The sequence below is a fragment of the Chrysochloris asiatica genome, unplaced genomic scaffold (genome assembly GCF_000296735.1).
Source record: "Chrysochloris asiatica unplaced genomic scaffold, ChrAsi1.0 scaffold00132, whole genome shotgun sequence".
Taxonomy (NCBI): domain Eukaryota; kingdom Metazoa; phylum Chordata; class Mammalia; order Afrosoricida; family Chrysochloridae; genus Chrysochloris; species Chrysochloris asiatica.
Genome location: NW_006408650.1, coordinates 4598272 through 4619194, shown reverse-complemented (window position 1 = coordinate 4619194; position 20923 = coordinate 4598272). Strand labels below are relative to the sequence as shown.

Sequence of the window (20923 nt, the reverse complement as noted above, 5' to 3'; positions counted from 1 at the left end):
ATGGGGATCCGTGGACAGGGCAGACCAGTGTGGGGGCTTCCTGCGTAGGTGTGTCTCACCCGCTCAGTCCCTAGGCTCCGGATCAGTCCTGCCGGGAGGGCGTGACCCTAAGAGAGGGCAAGGAGTACTGGGGGCGATACCTTGTTCCTGGTGTGGCGCTGTAGGATAATGCACTAGACCTCAAGGTTGCTTTGAACCCTAAGGTCGACGGTTCAAACTCACCAGCCGCTCCTTGGAAACCCTGTACAAGGTCTCCCTGAGTCAGAACTGACTCGACTGCACTTAACAACAACCTGGGTCCAGGCACACAATGGCAGTGGGAGAAAGGGGAAGTCAGACTCCCCTACGGGGCAGGTAACCGCGAAGCTGCCCTCCTAATCACCGCTAGAGGGCGTCCTGGTCTCGCGCCCTCGCCTTCTTTCTCCGACCCCTTTCCAGCCGGGGCATCAGTCCAGACGTTAGTGACCGGTCCCTTCCTTTTCACGACCCGCTCCTCCTTGTCCCGTCCCAGTCAGACCCCTGCTCCGGGTAACCGACCCCAGAGTCGCGCCTCCCCCTCTAGGGAGTTTAAGGGCGGGGACTAGGCATGGCGACGCGGTTCCACTTGAAGGAGGTACCGGCTGAACTATCATGTCCTCATTCGCTTTAAAAATAAACACGTCGTTGGTGTCGCGGTTCTGCAGGGCCCGACCTGGGGAAGTACCTGGGCAGCCCAGCCCTAGTTCCTGCTAACGAAACTCCTCTACTGATAAATCATTCATTTATTCAACTGATCATTCATTCGTTAAATGAATGGTCCCTGAACCCGTTTTATATCAGGCACCCGGGATACACAAGGTGCAGAAACAAAGCAGTGATGATAAAATAAGTACATTCTGCACTAGGTTAACAAGGTCCCTGAGTGGAGAAACCGGTTTGAACTCCACCTACTAACCAAAGTTTGAACCCACCCAACCTCAGAAGATGCTTTTGAGTTATGGTGTTGGAGGAGAATATTAAAAGTGCCATGAGCTGCCAAAAGAACATACAGATCTGTGTTGGAAGAAGTGCAGCTAGAGTGCTCCTTGGAGGCCAGGATGGGCAAACTTCGTTTCTCATACTTCGGACATATTGTCAGAAGGGACCAGTTGCTGGAGAAGGATATCATGTTTGGTAAGGTGGAGGGTCAGAGAAAAATAGGAAGACCCCCAACTAGATGGACTGGCCAAGTGGCAGCATCGATGGACTCAGGCGTGGCCACAGTAGTGAGGTTGGCCCAGTGAAGCAGTGCTTCGTTCTGTTGTGCGTAGGATCGCTATGAGTCGGTACTGACTCGATGGCACCTAACAACAACAACAACCTCAGAAGAAAGGCCTGGGAATCTGCTTTTAAAAGGTTAAGGACAAAACATCAGCAACAAAAGAACATTGCCCTCCATTGGATTCCTACCCATAGCAACGAACAGAACAGAGCAGAACGTCCCCAGAGAGTTTCCAGGTTGTAAATCTTTATGGAAGCAGACTGCCTCATCTTTCTCATGGCTAGTGGATTGGAACTGCTGACTTTTCAGTTCACAGCTGAATGCTTAACCATAGCCTTAAAACCCCTGTGGAGCACAGCCATGGCTTACCACAAGCTGAAATCCACTCTATACCAGTAGGCTGTGACAGTTTACAGAGACAAGCCAGCAGAGATGAAAGGAGCACAGGGCAGGGGAGGCTGGAGGGTGACATTTGGGAAGTCATTTGCTAAGGACTTAAAGGAGGCAACAGAGCAGGAAAATCACAGGAAGTGAGGGGAAGGGGAATTTCAGGGGAGATAAGGGAGAATGGAGTACAGGGTTGACTAGAAAGGACCCGGGCCATACAAAATTATCCACTTAAATATCAGCCCGCTACATTTGGTGAAACATTTAATGAACTCATCCCTAATGTAATGGCTGGAACTGCAGTTGCCTTGGCAGGACCAGACCACATGATTTCACAAGCGTCGGAGTCCTGGTGTGGTGCTGTGGGTTAATGTGCTGGATAGCAAGGTCGCTTTGAAACACAAGATCGGTGGTTCAAGCTCACCAGTCGCTCCTAGGAAACCCTATATAGGGTCACTGTGAGTTGGAACCAACTCCAAATATGAGCCTCTGATTGGACATTCCCCCTTGCTATATAGGGTTGCTGTGAGTTGGAACAGACTCAATGATGTTTCAGATACCTAACCACCAGAGCACAGCCTTCGATATGGATTACATCTCAATGTCAAGAAAACAAAAATCCTCACCACTGGACCAGTAAACAAAATTCTTATCAACGGAGAAAAGATTGAAGTTGTCAAGGACTTCATTCTTCTTGGATCAACTATCAACACTCACGGAAGCAACAGTCAAGAGATCAGACGACGTATTGCACTGGGCAAATCTGCTGCACAGGAACTTTTCAAAGTGTTGAAGAGCAAAGATGTCAGCTTGAGGACTAAGGTGCGCCTGACCCAAGCCATGGTATTTTCAATAACCTCATATGGATGTGAAAGCTGGACAGTGAATAAGGAAGATCATAGAAGAACTGATGCCTTTGTGTTGTGGTGTTGGAGGAGAATACTGAAAGTGCCATGGACTGCCTAAAGAACCAATAGATCTGTTTTGGAAGAAGTGCAGCCAGAATGCTCCTTAGAGGCCAAGATGGCCAAACTTCGTCTCTTATACTTTGGACATGTTGTCAGGAGGGAACAGTCACTAGAGAAGGCTATCATGCTTGGTAAGATGAAGGGTCAGAGAAAAAGAGGGAGACCCCCAACGAGATGGACTGGCCAGGTGGCAGCATCGATGGACTCAAGTGTGGCAACGGTAGTGAGGTTGTCCCAGGATCGGACATTGTTTCGTTCTGCTGTGCATAGGGTCGCTATGAGTCAGTGCCAACTTGATGGCACCTAACAACAACAACAACAACCAGGCACTTAAGCCTGGTGGCGCAGTGGTTAAGTGATTGGCTGCAAAAGGTCAGAGTTTGAAACCCCCAGTTGCCCCATGAGACAAAGATGTGGCAGTAAACTTCTGTGAAGACAACGGCCTTGGAAACCATGTGGGCCAGCTGTCCTCTGTCTTATAAGTTGCTACGGGTCGGAATTGACTCAAGGACTTTGGGTTAGGGATGGAGTTTCGATCCATAAACTCAGTAAACAAAATCAAAGACTGCACAAAGCTTGTCAGAATGAAAAGTGAGTTCTCCAGTTTCAGTGCATTTAACAAAGGAGTGTGTTTATGCAAATGACGCATCTATTAATGGCTGCCGTTTTGTCTTTCCGTTTATATGAAGTCAAACTCATTTCCTTCTCTAAGGGAACAACAACTATATATATATATTTTCTATTGTTGTTAAGTGTTATCAAGTCAGTTCCTACTCATAGCGACCCTACATAGGGTTTCCAAGGCTATACATATTTATGAGAGAAGAAAGCCTCATCTTTCTCCAGCACAGAGAGAGTCTGGTAGATTTGAATTGCTAACCTTACGGTTAGCAGCCCAACTTATAACCCACTATGATATATATATATATATATATATATCACATGTTATTTATACATATATCTATATATTTTTAATTTGTTATCCATCCCATGGAGACTTGAACTGCTGACCTTTCGGTTAGCAGCCCAGTTTATAATTCTCCATGTGGTGTTATAGGATAATGCACTGGACCATAAAGTCTGTTTGAATCACAAGATTGGCAGTTTAAATTCACCAGCCACTCCTCAGAAATCCTATACAGGGTCACTATGAGTCGGGACCAACTTTATGGCATTTAACAACAACTAATAGTCAGGGTTCCTTTGAATTCTAGGTAGCAGTCTACAGAATGGAGAGTAGCTTCAACTCTAGATATAACTTTATTGTCTTCCAATCAAAGATTTTGCATGAAAAGTCATTTAAAAAAGAAAACAGAATGGTATTCAAGAATACAACAAGGCTGCTGCATGGAGGGGATTGTAACCATGGCAATAGGATGAATGTAAAACTAATGTTCTCCCATCTAAACTATCAAATAATTCACAATAAAACATTAAAATAAAATTTAAAAAGAATACAACAAGGCTTGTCGGGAATTTAGAAAGGGGAACAGATGAGAAAGTCTATTTGTGTCCTGTGCAGCCCTGGGCAAGGAGGAAGTGCTGATTCTAGAAGACTGGGGCTGGTGGTCTTGTTGTTCATGGGCTAAGGATGACTCCATGCCCCTCAGAAAGGAATGTGGTGTGGTCCTGCACCACCTCCGTCATGGGTGGTACACTTCAGGTGCCCACAGTCCACAGGGCTGCAATGAATGACTGAGCAGATCAATGCCCTTGAAGATGGTACAGGAGTAGACAGGGTTGTTGTTGTTGTTGTTGAGTGCCGTCGAGTCGGTTCCGACCCATAGCGACCCTGAATAGGGTTTCCGAGGCTATAAATCTGTACAGGAGCAGAAAGCCTCATCTTTCTCCCGCGGAGCAGCTGGTAGTTTCGAACTTCTCACCTTGAGGTTCGCAGCCCTATTCGTAACCACTACGCTACCAGACATGGTTAAAGTGCTCAGCTGCTGACAAGTTTGAACCCAGCAGCAGCTTCGAGGGAGAAAGAGATGACAGTCTGTTTCCATGAAGCTGACAGCCTTGGTTTTATACAGTCTCTATGAACTGGGACCAACTTCATGACCATCTACCGGGCTCATCTCCCAGCACCATAGCGGACAGTTCTGTAGGCACCCACAGCATCTCACTGGCTAATCTGTGACTGGAGATCACCAGCCCTTTCAATCTAGTCTCTCTTAGTCTGGAAGTTACACTGAAATCTGCCCACCATGGGTGGCCCTGCTCAGACTGGAAATACTGGAAGCAATGTTTCCAGTATCCCGGCCACATGGCACACAAGCTATCATCTGGGGTTGTTGTTGTTGTTAAGTGCCGTCGAGTCAGTTCTAACCTGTAGCAACCCTGTATAAGATTCCAAGGAACGACTGGTGAACTTGAACCATCAACCTTGTGGTTCAAACCTACCTTGGAGTCCAGCGCATTATCTCACACCGGGACTCCACCAGCTGGGATGTTGTTAAGTGCCATGGAGTCAGTTCCAACCCATAGCGACTCTGTATAGGGTTTCCTAGGAGTGGCTGGTGAGCTTGAACCACTGACCTTGTGGTTCAAACCAACCTCGCTGTCCAGCGCATTTACCCACAGTGCCACACCAGAACTCCATGAACACAGGGCCTGTGCCTTCGTACCTTAGCTGCTGAATCTAATCCAGTCCTCTTAGCCTGGACTCCAAATGTCTCCATGCTTCTGACCCTTCTAACGTTTCATTTTATTTTTGTAATAAAATGTTCTGGGCCGAAGAAACCTAAGACCATTTCCCAGAATTTTCCTTTCTTTTGTTGTTATTACTGAGGTGAAATTCATGTAAAAAAAATTAACCATTTTGAAGGAAACTAATTCAATGACATTTAGTGTATTCACAATGTTACGCAACCTCCACTTTCATCTGGAGGGTCAGTGAAAAAGAGGAAGACCCCCGCAACAAGACAGATTGGCACAGTGGCAGTAGCAATGGGCTCAAACGTAGTAGGGATTTGAGGAGAGTGTAGGACCGGGCAGTGTTCCATTCTGTTGTGTGTAGGGTTGATGAGTCAGAACTGACTCAATGGCACCCGATAACAACAACCTTCATCTTAGTCTCAAACATCTTCATCATTTCCAAAAGTTAGACTCCATACTCATAAGCAGACCCCTTCCGCTGCCCCTCTTCTAGCCCCTGGCAACCAGTAAGCTGCTCTCTGTCTCTGTGGAGTCGCAAATTCTTGATTGTGTCTGGCTTCCTTCACTCAGCATTATGTTTTCAAGATTCATCCATGGTTGTTTGCATTGACATTCATTCCTTTTTCACGGCTCAGTGATATTCCATTGTGTGGGTAAAACCCATTGTGTTTACCCATTCATCTGCTAGTGGACACCTGGCTTGTTCCTCCCTTTTAACTGTTGTGAATACTTGTCTGTTTGAATCTATGTTTTCAATCTTTTTGGGAATTATAGTCAGCAATGAGACTGTTGGGTCATGTGGCCATTCTAGCTAGTGTTTCCATACAGTGCATAGTAAATACTGGTTATTGTCCTTTCTCCCCAGAAGTCACCCCCAAAATCTTCATTGAGTACAAAGTCCTGAAGGTTTTCCCCAAAAACCGCCACTTTCTCATTACTTGCCACTCACCCCATGCCCCACCTCCCATCACCTACATCCTCTTGGGGAACGGGGACATAGAAGTGAACAAGAAGATAATGAAGACCAATGACCCAGCCTCCTTCAGCATCAACGTCACACACAAGTCCAGGCCAGACCTGCTTAGCTATTCCTGCCAGGTGCTCCTCAGCTCCAGGACGAGGATCACCAGTGAAAAGGTGTTGATAGACTGGGAGCTGTGGGCCAGTAAGTATGAGAAGTTGAGGGGAGCAGACAGCAGGGAGTGGGATGCAATTCCTGGAGGTGGGGATTTCTGGGCCCCCAGAGGGTTCTGGGCTGAGAAAAGGCCAAGGACAGGAGGGTGGGGACAAGGTCTTCCACAATCCCATAGAGCTGCCTGGCCCCGGTTGCAGACCTTGGCACAACCCCAGGGCCAGGGTTCAGGGAGGCGACAGGAGCATGCAGAAGAACCCTTGGGCAGAAGGGACCAAGGCCTGGTCCCACTGGTTCAGGGATAGAAGTAGGGGGCCTCAGACTGATAAACCAGGCACCTCTTGTTCATTATCTCATTCCATCTTCACCACCCAGTGGGTGGGGTCTACAAGAGAGAAGTAGAAAGGAGGTTATGAAACTGCCTGGGCCTCTCAGCTAGCAAGTAACCAAGGCTAGTTTCACCTCCTGCCCCCTCCCAGTTCCAATCCATGTTCCCCTGGCCTTCCTGGCAGAAGCCAAGGGGGTGCAAACCAGGAAGTGTTGCCGGATGATCTGTGGAGGGCTGTAACCCCAGGCCCCATCCCTTCTTTGTCTCTGATTCTAAGAACACAGGAAGAGTCCAGCATGTCAAGGGTTCAAATCCCTACACTTACTGGCTTTGGGGTTAGTAATTCCACCTCTCTGGACCTCAGTTGCCTCATTTGTAAAATGAAGCTAATAAACAGTACAAAGATGAACCTATCCCTGTAGGATGGGGGAGAACTTCCCTTTTAACATTTCCAAGGAAACAGAGCAACTGGTGGATTCAAAGTGCTAACGTTTCAGGTAGTAGCCAAGCGCTTTAACCGCAGTGCCACCAAAGCTCCTTAGTACAAAGATAATAGTAGCAAAACAAAGCCAATGACGCCATGGTAGTGTTGAAAGGGGACTCCTGGTGTGGTGCTAACTACAAGGCTGGCAGTTCAAGCTCACCAGATGCTCCTTGGAAACCCTATACAGAGTTGCTATGAGTCAGAACCGACTCAACGGCACTTAACAATAACAGTAAGTATTGAAAGTGTTAAATGAAAGCTTTTAGTGGGTGGTAACGCCTGGTATGGGGCTGCAGGATGAAACACTGGACTGTGAACCATAAGGCTGGTAGCTCAAACCCAGTAGCTGCTCCTCAGAAACCTTATACAGAGTCACTATAAGTCAAACCAACTCGATGGCACTTAACAACAGCAACTATGCAAAAAGGTGTGTCCGGTGCTATTCATCAGTAAGAATGTCTAGAAAAGTCCATTAAAGGTTGTAGGGGAAATCTAGAACCTTCTGTCAGTTCTTGTCCTAAAGAAGCATGCATTCCTGTAGGAGAGACAAGCCTGAAAGAATAGAATTAGGCTTACCAGATAAGCTTTGCAGGGGACATTTACCCTAAAAAATCACTTGCGGTTTACATGAAATTCAAATTTAACTGGGTGGCCTGTATTTTTATTTGCTAAATCTAGCAACCTAAAATAGTATATGCAAGAATAAAGCCAAATGTGAAATTATGTTGGACTTTCTGCAAATAAGGAGCCCTGGTGGCCCAATGATTAAGCACATGACTGTTAACCAAAAAGGTCAGCAGTTTGAACCCACCCAGAGACACTACAGAAGAAAGATGTCAGTTTGTTCCCCAAACTCCCAAACCTAATGCCCTCAGTCAACTCCAACTTACAGGGACCCTTTACTCTTGTCCTGGTGTGGCACTGTAGGATAAGCACTAACTGCTAACCATAAGGTTGATGGTTCAAACCGACCAGCTGTTCCTCAGAAACTCTATACAGGGTTGCTATGAGTTGGAACCAACTGGCCAATACTTCCCAGCAGTCTTACAGGGTTTCAGAGGCTGTGGATCCTTACATAGCAGGCTGCCTCATCTTTCTCCAGCAGAACAGCCACTGTTAATGCTGTCGAGTCGGTTCTGACTCATAGCAACCCGATATAGGGTTTCCAAGGAGCGACTGGTGGGTTTGAACCTCCAACCTTACAGTTCAAACTGACCTTGTGGCCAAGTGCTTATCCTGTATTACCACACTAGAACTCCTGCCACACCACGACTCAGGAAGCCCTTTGGGGCAGTTCTGCTGTGTCCTATGGGGTCACTGTGAGTCAGAACTTGTAACTTACTATACAACATCCTATAAGTAGGGAGAAGCCCAGACATAGGTTGAGGGAGTAATCTGGAAGGCTGCCTGGAAGAAGTGGCAGTCTCAGGTAACCCTTCAAGGCACTGACTTTTTGTACTGAGGGGTTCTTGTTTTGGGGGTAGGCTGTAAAAATCTCTCTCCCTCCCCTACCAGAGCCAGTGTCTCAGCCGGAGACCAACTTTACCCTGATGAACAGAGGATCAGGCCCCAGGGTGGAGGTGATCTGCCAGGTATCCTCAGGAAGCCCACCTATCACCTACAGTCTGGTTGGGAAGGACGGGTATGTCTACATACAGCACAAATCGCTTTACGGGCAACCTGCCAACTTTTCCTTCTCACTGATGAAGATACCAGTCTGGCTTCAGTGCCAAGCGGAAAACAATGTGAGCGTCCGTTCCAGTGGCCTGATACTGGTACCCCCAGGTAAGGGGTTCTTGTCTCTTGTGGGGTGGGAGGTGGCTGTGCCCAGGATTGGTGGGAGGTGGAATGGTCACTGTCAAGAGCGTTCAGCTGTCTAGACAGAGGTTGCTCCGGGATAGCTAGGCCTACAGGGGACCCTCAACTCAGCCTTCCCTGCCTCCCCCCAGGAAAGCTGCCCCAGGGCCCCACCTTGGTGCTGGTGGGCAGCCTTGCCTACATCTCAGCTGTCACCTTCGGAATGTTGCGTTGCTCCCCCATGAGGACCAACTAGGAAGTGGAGCTGGCCTAGCAGATGGGGTGAGGACTGGGGTCCACTGGCTTGGGGGGATTGTAGGGCAGGGCTATTCCATGGGTGTGTATGTAGGACGCAGACACTTAAAGGGTTACTGAGCTCTGGTATGGTGCTATAGGATAAACACTGGACTGGGAACTACAAAGTTGGCAGCTCAAGACCACAAGCCACTCTCAGAAACCCTATATAGGGTCCTTAATAGTTGGAACCAAACCAACAGCACGCAACACACACAAACAGTGCGTCAAGTGCCCCACTGACTGGTGTGAAAGCCAACCAGTGGATGGAAGGCAAGAAGATGTTCCTCCCAGATGGTGACAGCAGGCAGGTTCTGGGCTTCCTGGGGTCCTTTCTCCAAGTCATTGCTTCACTAACTTGTGAAGGTGACCAGGCATTGCTCTGTGTGTCTGCTCCTTGGGCCTCCCTTGGTTTCTGAGGCTCTGCTATCTTGGTCCACCTCCTCACTGGATGCTGCCCAGGCCTCTGTTCTTACCATCTCCCTGCCTCACCTGGCTCCTTCTTCCCAATCCACCTTACAGCCAGGACTTGTCATCTCTCTGAGCCTCAGTTTTCACCTCTATAAAATGGGGCACCATGTGATCAATCCCCCAGTGATTCAGTCCCCCTTCTTTATGGGGTTAGTCAGTCTGACTCTCTTCTTCTGTCCAGGACACAGATGCTCCCAAATTCCATAAAACCCAGGGCCCTGGGGAGGTGGGGCTGAGAGGATGCTGACCTAACCTGGGCTCTCAATGTCCTTTTCTTCAAGGTTGTGACCAGAACACATACAGGGTGGAGCCCCAGGACAGCCAGTCGCTTGCCTTACAGACAGACAGAGATCCTCCGGAACACAGTGTTTGCTCTGCAGATATTTGCCATAGATGGAGATACTTCCTCAGGATTGGATGGGGGCTGTATGGGAAAGGGGGAATGACTCTGTGTGGCTATCCTAACCTTCACCCACATGTTCTGTCCACCCAGTACTATGGGTGTGAGGTAGCGTGAAAGGATGCAGCTGACTGTCCTAATCTGACCTGGTCACCTTCTCCTCCCCCCACCCTTATTCCCCTCTTCTCTGCAAAGGGGCCCCATCTTCTGGGGGTTGGTCCTCTGGCCCACTCATCTTTCATACCCTGGTGACACTGCGCTCCATGTGACCTGCACCCCCTTATTCACCTATAACTAGCAAAGGGTGTCTGGAATCCCTCTCTCCTAGCGCACCTCCCACCTCCCACACGGAGGGCTCCTTCCCCATTGGAGAACTGTTTGAGGAATTAAACTGTTTGGGGAATTAAACTCTGCCTGGTGTGACGTTGTAGGATAAGCAATGGACCACAAGGTCGATTTGAACTGCAGGGTGGTAGTTCAAACCCACCAGCCACTCCTAGGAAATCCTATACAGGGTCGTTGTGAGTCGGAACCCACCAGACCGCGTGTAACAACAAGCTCTGCCCCAGGGTGGTTGTGAGTTGGAACGGACTCCAGGACAGCCTGTCGCTCTAGGAACTTCCTTTCTATTGAACACCAAAGTGTCTGAAATCACACAATCCTGGACTGCTCCAGGGAGAATCTGGGGCTAGTGAGGGTCCATGACAGCGGCCCTAGTGACGTAGTGTTAAAGTGCCAGGCTGCTAACCAAAAGGTCGGCGGTTGGGACCCGTGGAAGCAAGATGTGGCAGTCTGCTTCCAGCCTTAGAAACCCTATGGGACAGTTCTACTTTGTCCTATAGGGTCATTGAGTAGGACCATAGATGTTAGCTGGTTCCATAGAGGAAAGAGTGACCAGGAGTCGCTGGGCTTTATGGGCTTTGAGTGGGGCTGTGTGTGTGTCGTGGGGCACCAGTGGGACTTCTGGAGGAGGGCCGGGAAGCAGTCTCTCTCCAACTGGGGGAATCTCTGACCCTTCCCGGGTCAGCTTGGAGGCTGAGCTGCAGAGGAGCGCAGACGGGGTGGCGGCACGTCCCCGCCCCCTCGGCCACCGCCACTCTCGAGGCCGGCACTTTGCCGCGGTCCCTGGGCCGCTGGCCACGCCCCCGTCAGGAGGGAGGAGCCGGAGCCGCCTGGCTGGTTCTCGGCGTTCCGTTTCGGAGGCGGCGGCGGCGGCGGCGGCGGCGGCGACGGAGACATGGAGAGCGGGGCCTACGGCGCGGCCAAGGCGGGCGGCTCGTTCGACCTGTGGCGCTTCCTGTCTCAGCGGCAAGTGGTGGTGCGAGCCGTGTGCACGGTGAGCGAGCGGCCCGAGCGGTTTGGAAACGGGCACGGCCTCCACCTCCGGGCGCGGCAGGTGGCGGCCGGCGCCCGGGGCCCGGATCCCGTGGGGTGGCGCGCTGGGCCGCGCCTACCGCTGTCTCGGACCCCACCCCATCCCTGACCCGGATCCCGAGGCCCCGCCACCTTTCCCACCTCCCTTTCCGGGTCCGGACCCCTGACCCTGGTCCCGGACCCTGCCGCCTCTCCACCACCAGACCCCGCACGGTCCCGGACCTCGCCACCTTCTCCCCGGGTCGGGACAATTCACCCTGGTCCCAGACTCCGCCGCCCCCCGCCCCTTCCTGAATCTAGACACCACCTCTCCAATCCCGGACCTCGCCACCTCTTCCTGGACCCGAACTCTCCCATTGTGGTTTCGTCCCTCCACCCATTCACTCCACGTTTAGCCTTTCCTCGTCCCGGATCCCCGTTCCCACGCTGGGTGGCCGGGAGGCGCTGCGGGGATCAGCCGGAGGCCCTGATGGCAGTGGGAGGAGCTTGGGGTCTCTCCAGGACAGGTGTCCCGCCCGCCCAGCTTGTGGAATTCACCGGGAAGGGGTTTTCCCACGCCACGTGGGGGGGCAGGGGGATGCAAGTGAGGCGCCTAAAACGGGCTCTCCCTCCCCCTGGAGAACGTCTAGGGTGTACCTCCTCCCCATAATCGGGACCAGCCTCTAGCACCAGCTTGGGGGTGGGGGTGGGGAGTCGAGGATCCTTGACCTTGGACGCCTGTGGCTAAAGCTGGAGGGTTTAGTGGTGGGCGGCAGAGTGGGGGAGCGGTCCTGCAGTGCCTGCTTGGTCTGGCGACTTCCGGGATGACGCTCAAAGTCCCTCCCCAGCCATGGATGCTGATCCGGACTGTGATCAAGTAGGAGATTCCCTCAATGTTGGGACAGAAGTGCCAAAAGTCTGGCAGTGCGACCAGCATCCCGGAGTTCCGGCTCCATATCCAGCTGGGGGTGGGGCTTGTGACAGTCAGCCTGCGAGGCCTATTGGGGAGTTCCAGAGCAGAGGGAGCCTATAGGCAGTGGCTCTCATGTCTGGGCAAAGGACAGGTGGCACAGGGCTGTACCGAGAAGCTGGAGCCCTTCCAGGGGTTCTGAGTGGTGAATCCCCGACCCTTGGGGTCGGCTGCTGTTCAGAGCAGCAGGCTGGCAGAACCAAGGCCGACCTAGATGGGGGGATGGGGGTGGGGGCTGTATGAGAAGCATGTCCTGGGGGTGGGGGGTGGGCCTCAGGACTCTGGTGTTTTAGCTCAGGGTACGGACAGATTGCCTATTGGGGGGACTCTTTTCAGAGGTGGGGCAGCTCCATTATTTGGGAGATATTGATTGAGGTGACTCAGGAACCTGATGAGGGGGGGTCCAGACTGGAAATGGCTACAGCCATCCCACCCTGAATGCGCCCGATCTTGTCTGATCTTGGAAGCTAAGCAGGGTCAGGCTTGGTCAGTACTTGGATGGGAGACAGCCTGGGAATACCGGGTGCTGAAAGGACTCCTGGTGTGGTGCTGTGGATAAAGCACCGGAGGGCAGGATAGGCTTGAACTACAAGGTCGGCTGTTCAAAAACCAGCCAGCCGCTCCTTGGAAACCCTGTACAGGGTCACACTGTAAGTCGGAAGTGACTCAATGACATTTAACTACAAGACTTGGTGAGCGGTAGTATTTAAAACTCGCTGAAAGTGGGGTGCCCTTCCTTAATGCACATCATTGCAGTGGGGTGGTGACCCCTGGCTGAGATGGAATTGAGATTTGGAGGTTCCCCAGGAAGCAGTTTGCTCAGCTGGGCTGGCAAGTTCAGAAAGGGGATGTAGCATGGTGAGAGGCAGGTAGGTGTCCAGGGTGTCCGCAGTCCCCAGCCCGACCACACACTCCCTATTGGTGCCCCCCAGGTCTTCGCCTTGATTGTGTTTGCCTGCATCTTTGGTGAGGGCTACAGTAACATCCACGAATCCAAGCAAAGATACTGCGTCTTCAACCGAAACGAAGATGCCTGCCGCTATGGTGGGGCCATTGGAGTACTGGCTTTCCTGGCCTCTGCCTTCTTCTTCGTGGTAGATGCCTACTTCCCCCAGATCAGCAACGCCACTGACCGCAAGTACCTGGTCGTCGGAGATCTGCTTTTCTCAGGTAGACCTCCCTGGAGCACCTTCGTGTGGTCTCCGGAAGTGATCTCAGATTGCGTCCCCCAAAGCCAGGTGGGGCCTCTTGCCCTTGGCCTAGGCTCCCTACAGCCCACGCATGTGGATGGCTCTGTTTAGGTCTCATTGTACCTTACATGTACAGGTTTCTGTCCAACTACTGCCCTTGCCCTGTTTAGTCGTGACATGTGGGGTTTTGGAACAGGCGCCCTGGAATTAGCGCCTCTCTGGCCCCCTTCGTCCCCCAGAGTTTGCGTCAGTTACCTTCGGGAGATCCCGCTCTCAGTACCTCCTTCCCTCCAGAAGTTCCCCAGCATCTCTGGGAAGCCCCTGCCTCCTCCCTACTAGGGCTGACCGTTCCCTCCTCTCCCCAGCTCTGTGGACCTTCTTGTGGTTCGTTGGGTTTTGTTTCCTCACGAACCAGTGGGCGGCCACCAACCCCAAAGATGTGCTCGTGGGTGCTGACTCAGCCCGAGCAGCCATCACCTTCAGCTTCTTCTCCATCTTCTCCTGGGTAGGTGCGCTGGGTGAGGGATGGTGGAGGGCTGGGGGGCCCTCGCCTGCTCCCTGGCTCCAACCTTGGGTCTTCGGCAGGGTACTCTGGCCTCCCTGGCTTACCAGCGCTACAAGGTCGGCGTGGAAGATTTCCTCCAGAACTACGTGGACCCCACTCCGGACTCCAGCACAGCGTATGCCTCGTACCCCGGTGCCTCTGTGGACAACTACCAGCAACCACCCTTCACTCAGAACGCAGAGACAACTCCCACCACCGAGGGCTACCAGCCGCCCCCTGTGTACTGAGCCACGACGGGGATGGTAAGGGCAAAGGGGGGGGGCGCCTGGGGCCCACCCTGCCAGCCTGGACTGTTGCTTCCTGCCTCCCACTTGCTGGAGACCCACCTGCCTCCTCACCTGGTTGCTGGCAGAGCCATAGGCCCAAGTGCCTTATGCAGGAAAGCGCTTCCCAGCCACCTACTCACCCAGCAAGGGCATTTTTTAGATGAGTGTTTTTTTGTGTTTGTTTTTAGCTAGAAGTGTTTTCTTGTTGCTTTTAAAGTCCCTGCCCTGCGTGGACCAGCTGGACGTAAAATGGTGACCCCTCTCTTCTGTCTGGCTGACAAGTGCCTTAGTGCCCCCCAGCCTCCAAGGGGCTAAGCCAGGGCCAGTTACAGGAGGTCTCTGCCAAAGACAAGGGGGGGCGCCCCCCACCATGCCTTCTGCTGTTGGTGCTGGGCGCTGAGCCTCCTGCCCTCTTGTCCCCACTCACTCAGGTTTGTTACCCCCCAGCGGGCAGGGTTTGTACCCTCCGCCCGGCCCTCGGAGGCCATGGCCACTGCTGTATCCCTGCTTGCTCTCGATCTGGGGTCCACACCCTGTGCCAACTGCCTCTGGGCTGGCTGTCTGCTGTGGGAGAAAAAGGAGTAGGGGCTCTGGGCACCCAACCCCGGCAGCAGCCAAGGGTTTTGCCCGACTGACAACACGCAGCTTTGTCCATACTTTACCACTCTTGGTTCTGAAGTATGGGAGGGCAGGGTGCACCCACAGGCCCTATGAATGTACCTGAGGGGGACGCTGCCCTTGGGCGATTGCTTGTTTGGAGCGGGAATAAATGGTTTTCTGATTCATAATTTCCATTGCCCTGGGTGGGTCTCACCAGGGGTGGGAGGGTGAGTTGTGTTGGGGCATGGCCTCCAGGTGAATTGTGGAGTTTGTCCCCACCCAGGCCCAGTCCGTCTGTCTGTCCAGGTCTCCTTTCTCAAACTGTCCTCCATCAACACCTTAACAAAGCAACTGCTCATTGGATCGACAAGTGGATTCTCTGGGCCTGCCCCATTCTAGCATTGGGGCTACCTCCCCTGAGTACCCCCTTGTCCCCTTTCTTAGCCGAGTGAAGAAACCCTGTGAGAAAGGATGAAGGGGACAGACCCCTAATTCTTTAGACACACAGGGACCAAACCATGTCTTCAAGAGGACTGAGGAGCCCTGGCTTCCCCGTGAGGCAGGACAGAGGCCGAGTTTAAAACCCCAGGTGAAAGCTCCCAGAGTTCTGAAATTTACAGGGCTGCTTCAGCACTGGCCACCTGGGGAGCCCTCCTCCTCTCCCAAATGCAGACCCCCACTTTCCATCAGTCCCCAGGTCTATCGCTAAGGCTTGGACATAAGACGTCCCACCACGGTGTAGTCGATTTGAACTCAATCGCCCTATAGGACCAAGTGGCACTGCTCCTTAGGGCACCCGAGGCTGTCACCTTTACAGAAGTCGACCACCTCCTTTCTACCACAGAGCGGCTGGTGGGTTCAAGCCACCAACCTCCATTTAGCAGCCCAGTGCTTAACCCACCACACCACCAGGGCTCATTCAGGTATAGGCCTAGTTGTTAGGTGCCGTCAAGTTGTTTCTGACTCATAGGAAGTGCCTACGTACAATAGAACGAAACACTGCCTGGTCCTGAGACCTCTCACAGTTGCCGCTACCACTGTTACTCCATCTCGCTGGGGGTCTCCTCTTTTCGCTGTCCCTCCATTTTACCAAGCATGATGTCCTTCTCCAGGGACTGTTTCCCCCCTGACAGTATGTCCAAAGTGTGAGAGACGAAGGCTGGCCATCTTGGCTTCTAAGGAGCACTCTGGCTGCACTTCTCCCAACACAGATCTGTTGGTTCTTTTGGCAGTCCATGGTGTTTTGAATATTCTCCTCCAACACCATAACTCAAATGCATCAATTCTTCTGTGGTCTTCCTTATTCACTGTCCAATTTTCACATACATAGGAGGCTACTGAAAGCACCACGGCTTGGGTCAAACCCAACACCTAGGACTAACCCTGGGTTATGGCCAAGTATGGAGGGACATGGTCGATGGGCCTGGGACTGGGGAGCACTAACCCTACCAAGCCTGAGGCCCTGCCATTACCCCACCCCCATACACAGCTGAGCCTTGTCCACTTGGCTCCGGAACTGACAAGTGTCTATTTCACAAACACCACCTGACCTCACAGCCCCAGCACCCAAAGCAGGTCTCATCTTTCCACCCCAGGCCCCAAGCACTGCCATGGACCCATTTTGTCCCCAAATCCAAGGCTGATCCTCTTACAGGGCCCGATTCTCAGTTATTGGTCATGTCAAAAGGGCCAGGAAAGAGAAGTCTCCCTCACTACCCAGATCATGGTGGGGTTATCTGTAGCTCAACCTGGGAACCCCTGCGGCCCTCTTGGTATTGGGTGGTTACAGAGAAATGTGCTTACATGGAATGCTGAACTTTAATTTTAATATTAGTAACAAAGACTTGTGATCCCTGCACCAGCCCCACACCCCTGTAAAAGCCAGGAGCCCCATGTGATTCCAGAGAAAGCAGCCCACTGTAGGAGCTTGTGGGGCCTTGTGTGGACCCAAAGATCTGGAGTTATCAGAGGCTCGAATTTCAGTCTAGAAGAGACACTCAACAGCAAACGTCACAAAGGGAAGAGGCCCGAATGTCGCAAGAGTAAGCATGTGGCTCGGCCCCCACCACAAAGGACGCGGAGCCCCAAGGCTGGTGGCCAGGTCCAGTGACTGAGAGGAACTCTGAAGGGTAGTGGCCACATGGTGCACGAAGACTGTGGCATGAAGCACCCAGAGGGTACTTCTTAGTGTAGAAAGTTCCAAAGGCGAGCCCAGTTATGGGCCCCAGGACTTCCTCATTAGAAGCCTCATGCATGTGTAGGGGCAGGCACACGCTAGGGAGCAGCAGTGAGAGGGAGCGGGCAGGCGGGACTGGGAGGGACTCCTCCCACCCCCCCTCAGTGGGCGGGGCTGGACTGCAGGACCTGCTGGGGGGCAAAGAGCTTCCGGACTCCCGCAATGGGCGTCTCCCCTGCCTTCCCCAGCACTGGGCAGTTCTCCTTGTTGTCCAGCCCTTGCTGGCCTGAGGTCTTCTTAAAGTAGCAGAGACGACACACTGAGTGGTACTTGTCTGCTCCACCTATCACCTCCACCTGACCAGAGGGAGAGACGGGCAGGTGTGGACAGAGCCCTCCAGCCCCCTCCCCCGCACAGGAGAAAGCCGAGGGAATAGTACCTCCTTCTCAGAGCCCAGCCTTTTGGTGTAGGCGGCCTCGCGGAAGCATTCCATGCACACGGCCGTCAGCTTCACCACGCTCTCTGCCAGGGGCACCAGGTTCAAGATACTTCCGAAGGCCTGCGGGTACGCGGAAGGGCAGCAAGTGAGGACGCCCATCTGGCCAGGTGCCTCGACTCACGGGGACGTCTGCCTGGACCTTGCTTTCCCCCTCATTGCCCCAGCTGCCCCTTTGCCAAGTCAGAGGGTCTCTGGGGCAGACCCGGAGCTGGGATGGCTGCTTTCAGCCCTGGTGCTGCTAAAGCCAAGTCTGAGTAAACTGGGCTGCGCTCCGCAGCGCCTAGCTGTGGCCACCCGAGGAACCGCACCTGAAGCTGCCTCTTTGAGCTCTACCCCGGGGGTCTCCTTCCTCCATCCCAGTCGCTAGTTGAGAGGCCTTACCTTCCTCTGGAAAGTTCCATCCAGGGCGGCCACAATTACAGTCTTCCCGGCGTTAGCCATGGCCTCGCTGAACTCCACGATGTCAGGGAACTGAGGAGGTGGGGGCGGGAATTAGAGTGACTGTCCACTTCTGAGCAGCAGCTTCCAGACCTGCCATCTCTGACTGCCCTGAAGCCAGCCAGTATTAACCAACCCTCCACCCAGAGGCAAGCCTGTACCCACGCCCCACTGTGAGTAAGCGACTGTATTTGTTCTCAGTGACACAAGCCAGGCACCATTCGGTCAAGTCTTACAGCTGGCTGGTGTCTGCTCCATGATCCTGCACCCAGACACATCTAACCAGAATCACACACACACACACACACACAGTGGTCAAGAGCTCCACAGAAGCACAGCCTTGGGGTTTGACCCCACTGGTGCATCTACCAGGGTATAACCTTGGCAATGAGGTAAGGCTTCCAAACCTGTGCCCTCATCTAAGATTCAGCAACAAAGGCCCTTGGCTTCGAGGCACTCAGATAAATTATTATGCAATGAAACTTATGAAAGCCGGAACCTGGCAGATAAGGAATACACAAATACAGTAAAATCTGCAAACGCCAGAAGGAAAACATGTATTTTCATTAATAGAGGGACAAGAACGTGACCACTGCAGCTGGTCAGACCTGGACACACATGGCAGTCCTGCACATACCGGCTCCCACAGGTTCCACTGTGACTGGGTTGGCCGGGGACCAACTGTGTCCTCGTCATTTCTTAGTGTGTCAGGTCAGGCTTTCAGAAGGGGCAGGGCAGGTATGTGTTGCTAAATATGGTGGTTCTGTGCTGTGAAGTCAGTTCCGACGCATAGCGACCCTGTACAGGGTTTCCGAGGCTGTAAATCTTTACGGGAGCAGAAAGCCTCATCTTTCTCCGGTGGAACAGCTGGTAGTTTGGAATTGCTGCGCTTGCTGTTCGCAGTCCGATTCGTAACCACTACGCTACTAGAGAAAAGGTCACACTTTGCAAGTCATTTTAAAACAGCCCTGGGAGAGGCTACAAGTCAAGGAAACCCTTTGATGAATCTTCCCAGCCAAACCCATCATCTCCAGTTAATTGTTATTTGTTGCTATAGGATCAGCACTGGACAGCAAACCACAGGTGGAGGTTCAAACACATCAGCTGCTCCTTGGAAACCCTATACAGTGTCACTATCAGTCAGAACTGACAGGATGGGCACTTAACAACATGGGTCCTTCAGGTAGGCTGGAAGTGAAGGCGTTCTTGCCTTTGGGTATGTATGTGTTTCGCTGTCTAAGCCTCTCAAACCTTACTCGCCCCCCATCCCTTCCAGGTAACTGAAGTAGGAGGTCACTGATGGGCTCACCAGCCCCCTGCAGACCTGGGGGAAGGGGGGTACTGAGTCATTAAACCACACACCTATCCCAACTGTCTACACATGAAGAGCCCATCTGGGCCACACATACTTTCCCTCATGGTCTCTAAAGTGCTCTTCACGGGCCCCAGAAATGCAGCTCTCAGCCGGCGATCCTCTTTACCAGGTTCTTGAACCTCAAGATTATCTGCATTTGAGGTTGGGTCAGTCTTTGTTGTGGCAGAGTGGGGGCCTGCTCTACACACTGTTTAGCAGCATCCCTGATCTTCACTTCCCAGTAGCCAGTAGCAACCTCTCCATATCTAGTCATGACAAGCAAAAAATGTCTCCAAGTATGCTGAATTCTGGCCCCCCATCCCTCTGGGGTGAGGTGGGGGGCACAATGGGAAGCACTGGTCTTTACTCTCCACACGGAAGCAGATGCCAAGACACATTCACCTACATCAGGAGCTTAGGAATCCAGGAAGGTCCGCCCCACCCCAATGCATTACAACCACAACCTTTCCTAACCCCAGGCTGAGGACTCCACTTCTCCACCCAGTTCATACCACAAACACCACTCCACCCAGCACGGTTTTTCTGCCAGTCCATATGTGTCCGATATTCTTCACCAAACCCATCACTTCTCCTCTGGTCTTACTTGTTCTCCGTCCAGCTTTTGCCTGCATATGAGATGACTGAAAATACCATGACTTGGGTCAGGTGCACCTTAGTCCTCAAAGTGACATCTCTGCATTTGAGAGCTTTAAAGAAGTCTTGATTTCCTGACTGTTGTTTCCATGGGTGCTGATGTTGGATCCCCCAGTAAAATGAAGTCCTTAACAATTTCAATCTTCTTTTCATTCATCACAAAGTTGCTTCTTAGTCAAGTTGTGAGGATTTTTGGCTGTTGTTATTGAGCTGAAGGCTGCAGTCTTTGGTTTTCCTCTGTAAGTACTTCAAGCCCTCTTTGCTTTCAGGAACCAAGATTGTATCATTTGCATATCACAGGTTGTTAATGAGTCTTCCTCCAATCCTGATGCTGTGCTCTTCACATAATAGTTTCTGGGATTATTTGCTCATCAAGTGTGGTAAAAGGATACAATCTTGATGCACACCTTTCGTGATTTAAAACCATGCAGTATCCCCTTGTCCTGTTCAAAAGACTGTCTCTTGTTCTAAGTACAGGTTCCTCATGAGCACAGCTAAGGACTTTCTAGGTAGACAAAAAAAGGGAGTCCTGGTGTGGTGCTGTAGGATAAGCACTGGACTGCTAATCGTAAGGTCACCAGTTCAAATTCATCAGTTGCTCCTTGGAAATCCTATACAGGGTCGCCTTGAGAATCAACGCAACAGCACTTAACAAGACAGACAAAAACAACCACATTATGGGCCTACATAGGAAAGCAA

General features: G+C 52.1%; 3 protein-coding genes across 3 annotated transcripts in view; 2 read left to right on the top strand and 1 right to left on the bottom strand.

The window, feature by feature from the left end:
- LOC102839871 (chromosome unknown open reading frame, human C17orf99) overlaps positions 1–9250 on the top strand; it is a 10382-nt gene extending 1132 nt beyond the window's left edge. The window contains exons 2-4 of the mRNA XM_006869657.1: positions 6119–6418; positions 8713–8982; positions 9147–9250. Of these exons, the coding sequence (XP_006869719.1) occupies positions 6119–6418; positions 8713–8982; positions 9147–9250 (674 nt within the window). The remainder of the gene's footprint in view (positions 1–6118; positions 6419–8712; positions 8983–9146) is intronic.
- Positions 9251–11396: 2146 nt separating this feature from the next.
- SYNGR2 (synaptogyrin 2) lies at positions 11397–14464 on the top strand. The gene is made up of 4 exons (XM_006869537.1): positions 11397–11495; positions 13415–13652; positions 14038–14177; positions 14258–14464. The coding sequence occupies exons 1-4, from the start codon at positions 11397–11399 to the stop codon at positions 14462–14464; spliced, it is 684 nt and encodes a 227-aa protein (XP_006869599.1).
- Positions 14465–17440: 2976 nt separating this feature from the next.
- Positions 17441–20923, bottom strand: part of TK1 (thymidine kinase 1, soluble) — a 26276-nt gene continuing 22793 nt past the window's right edge. The window contains exons 5-7 of the mRNA XM_006869536.1: positions 18160–18249; positions 17719–17838; positions 17441–17635 (exon numbers count right to left, since the gene is read on the bottom strand). Coding sequence (XP_006869598.1) covers positions 17441–17635; positions 17719–17838; positions 18160–18249 — 405 coding nt within the window. The remainder of the gene's footprint in view (positions 17636–17718; positions 17839–18159; positions 18250–20923) is intronic.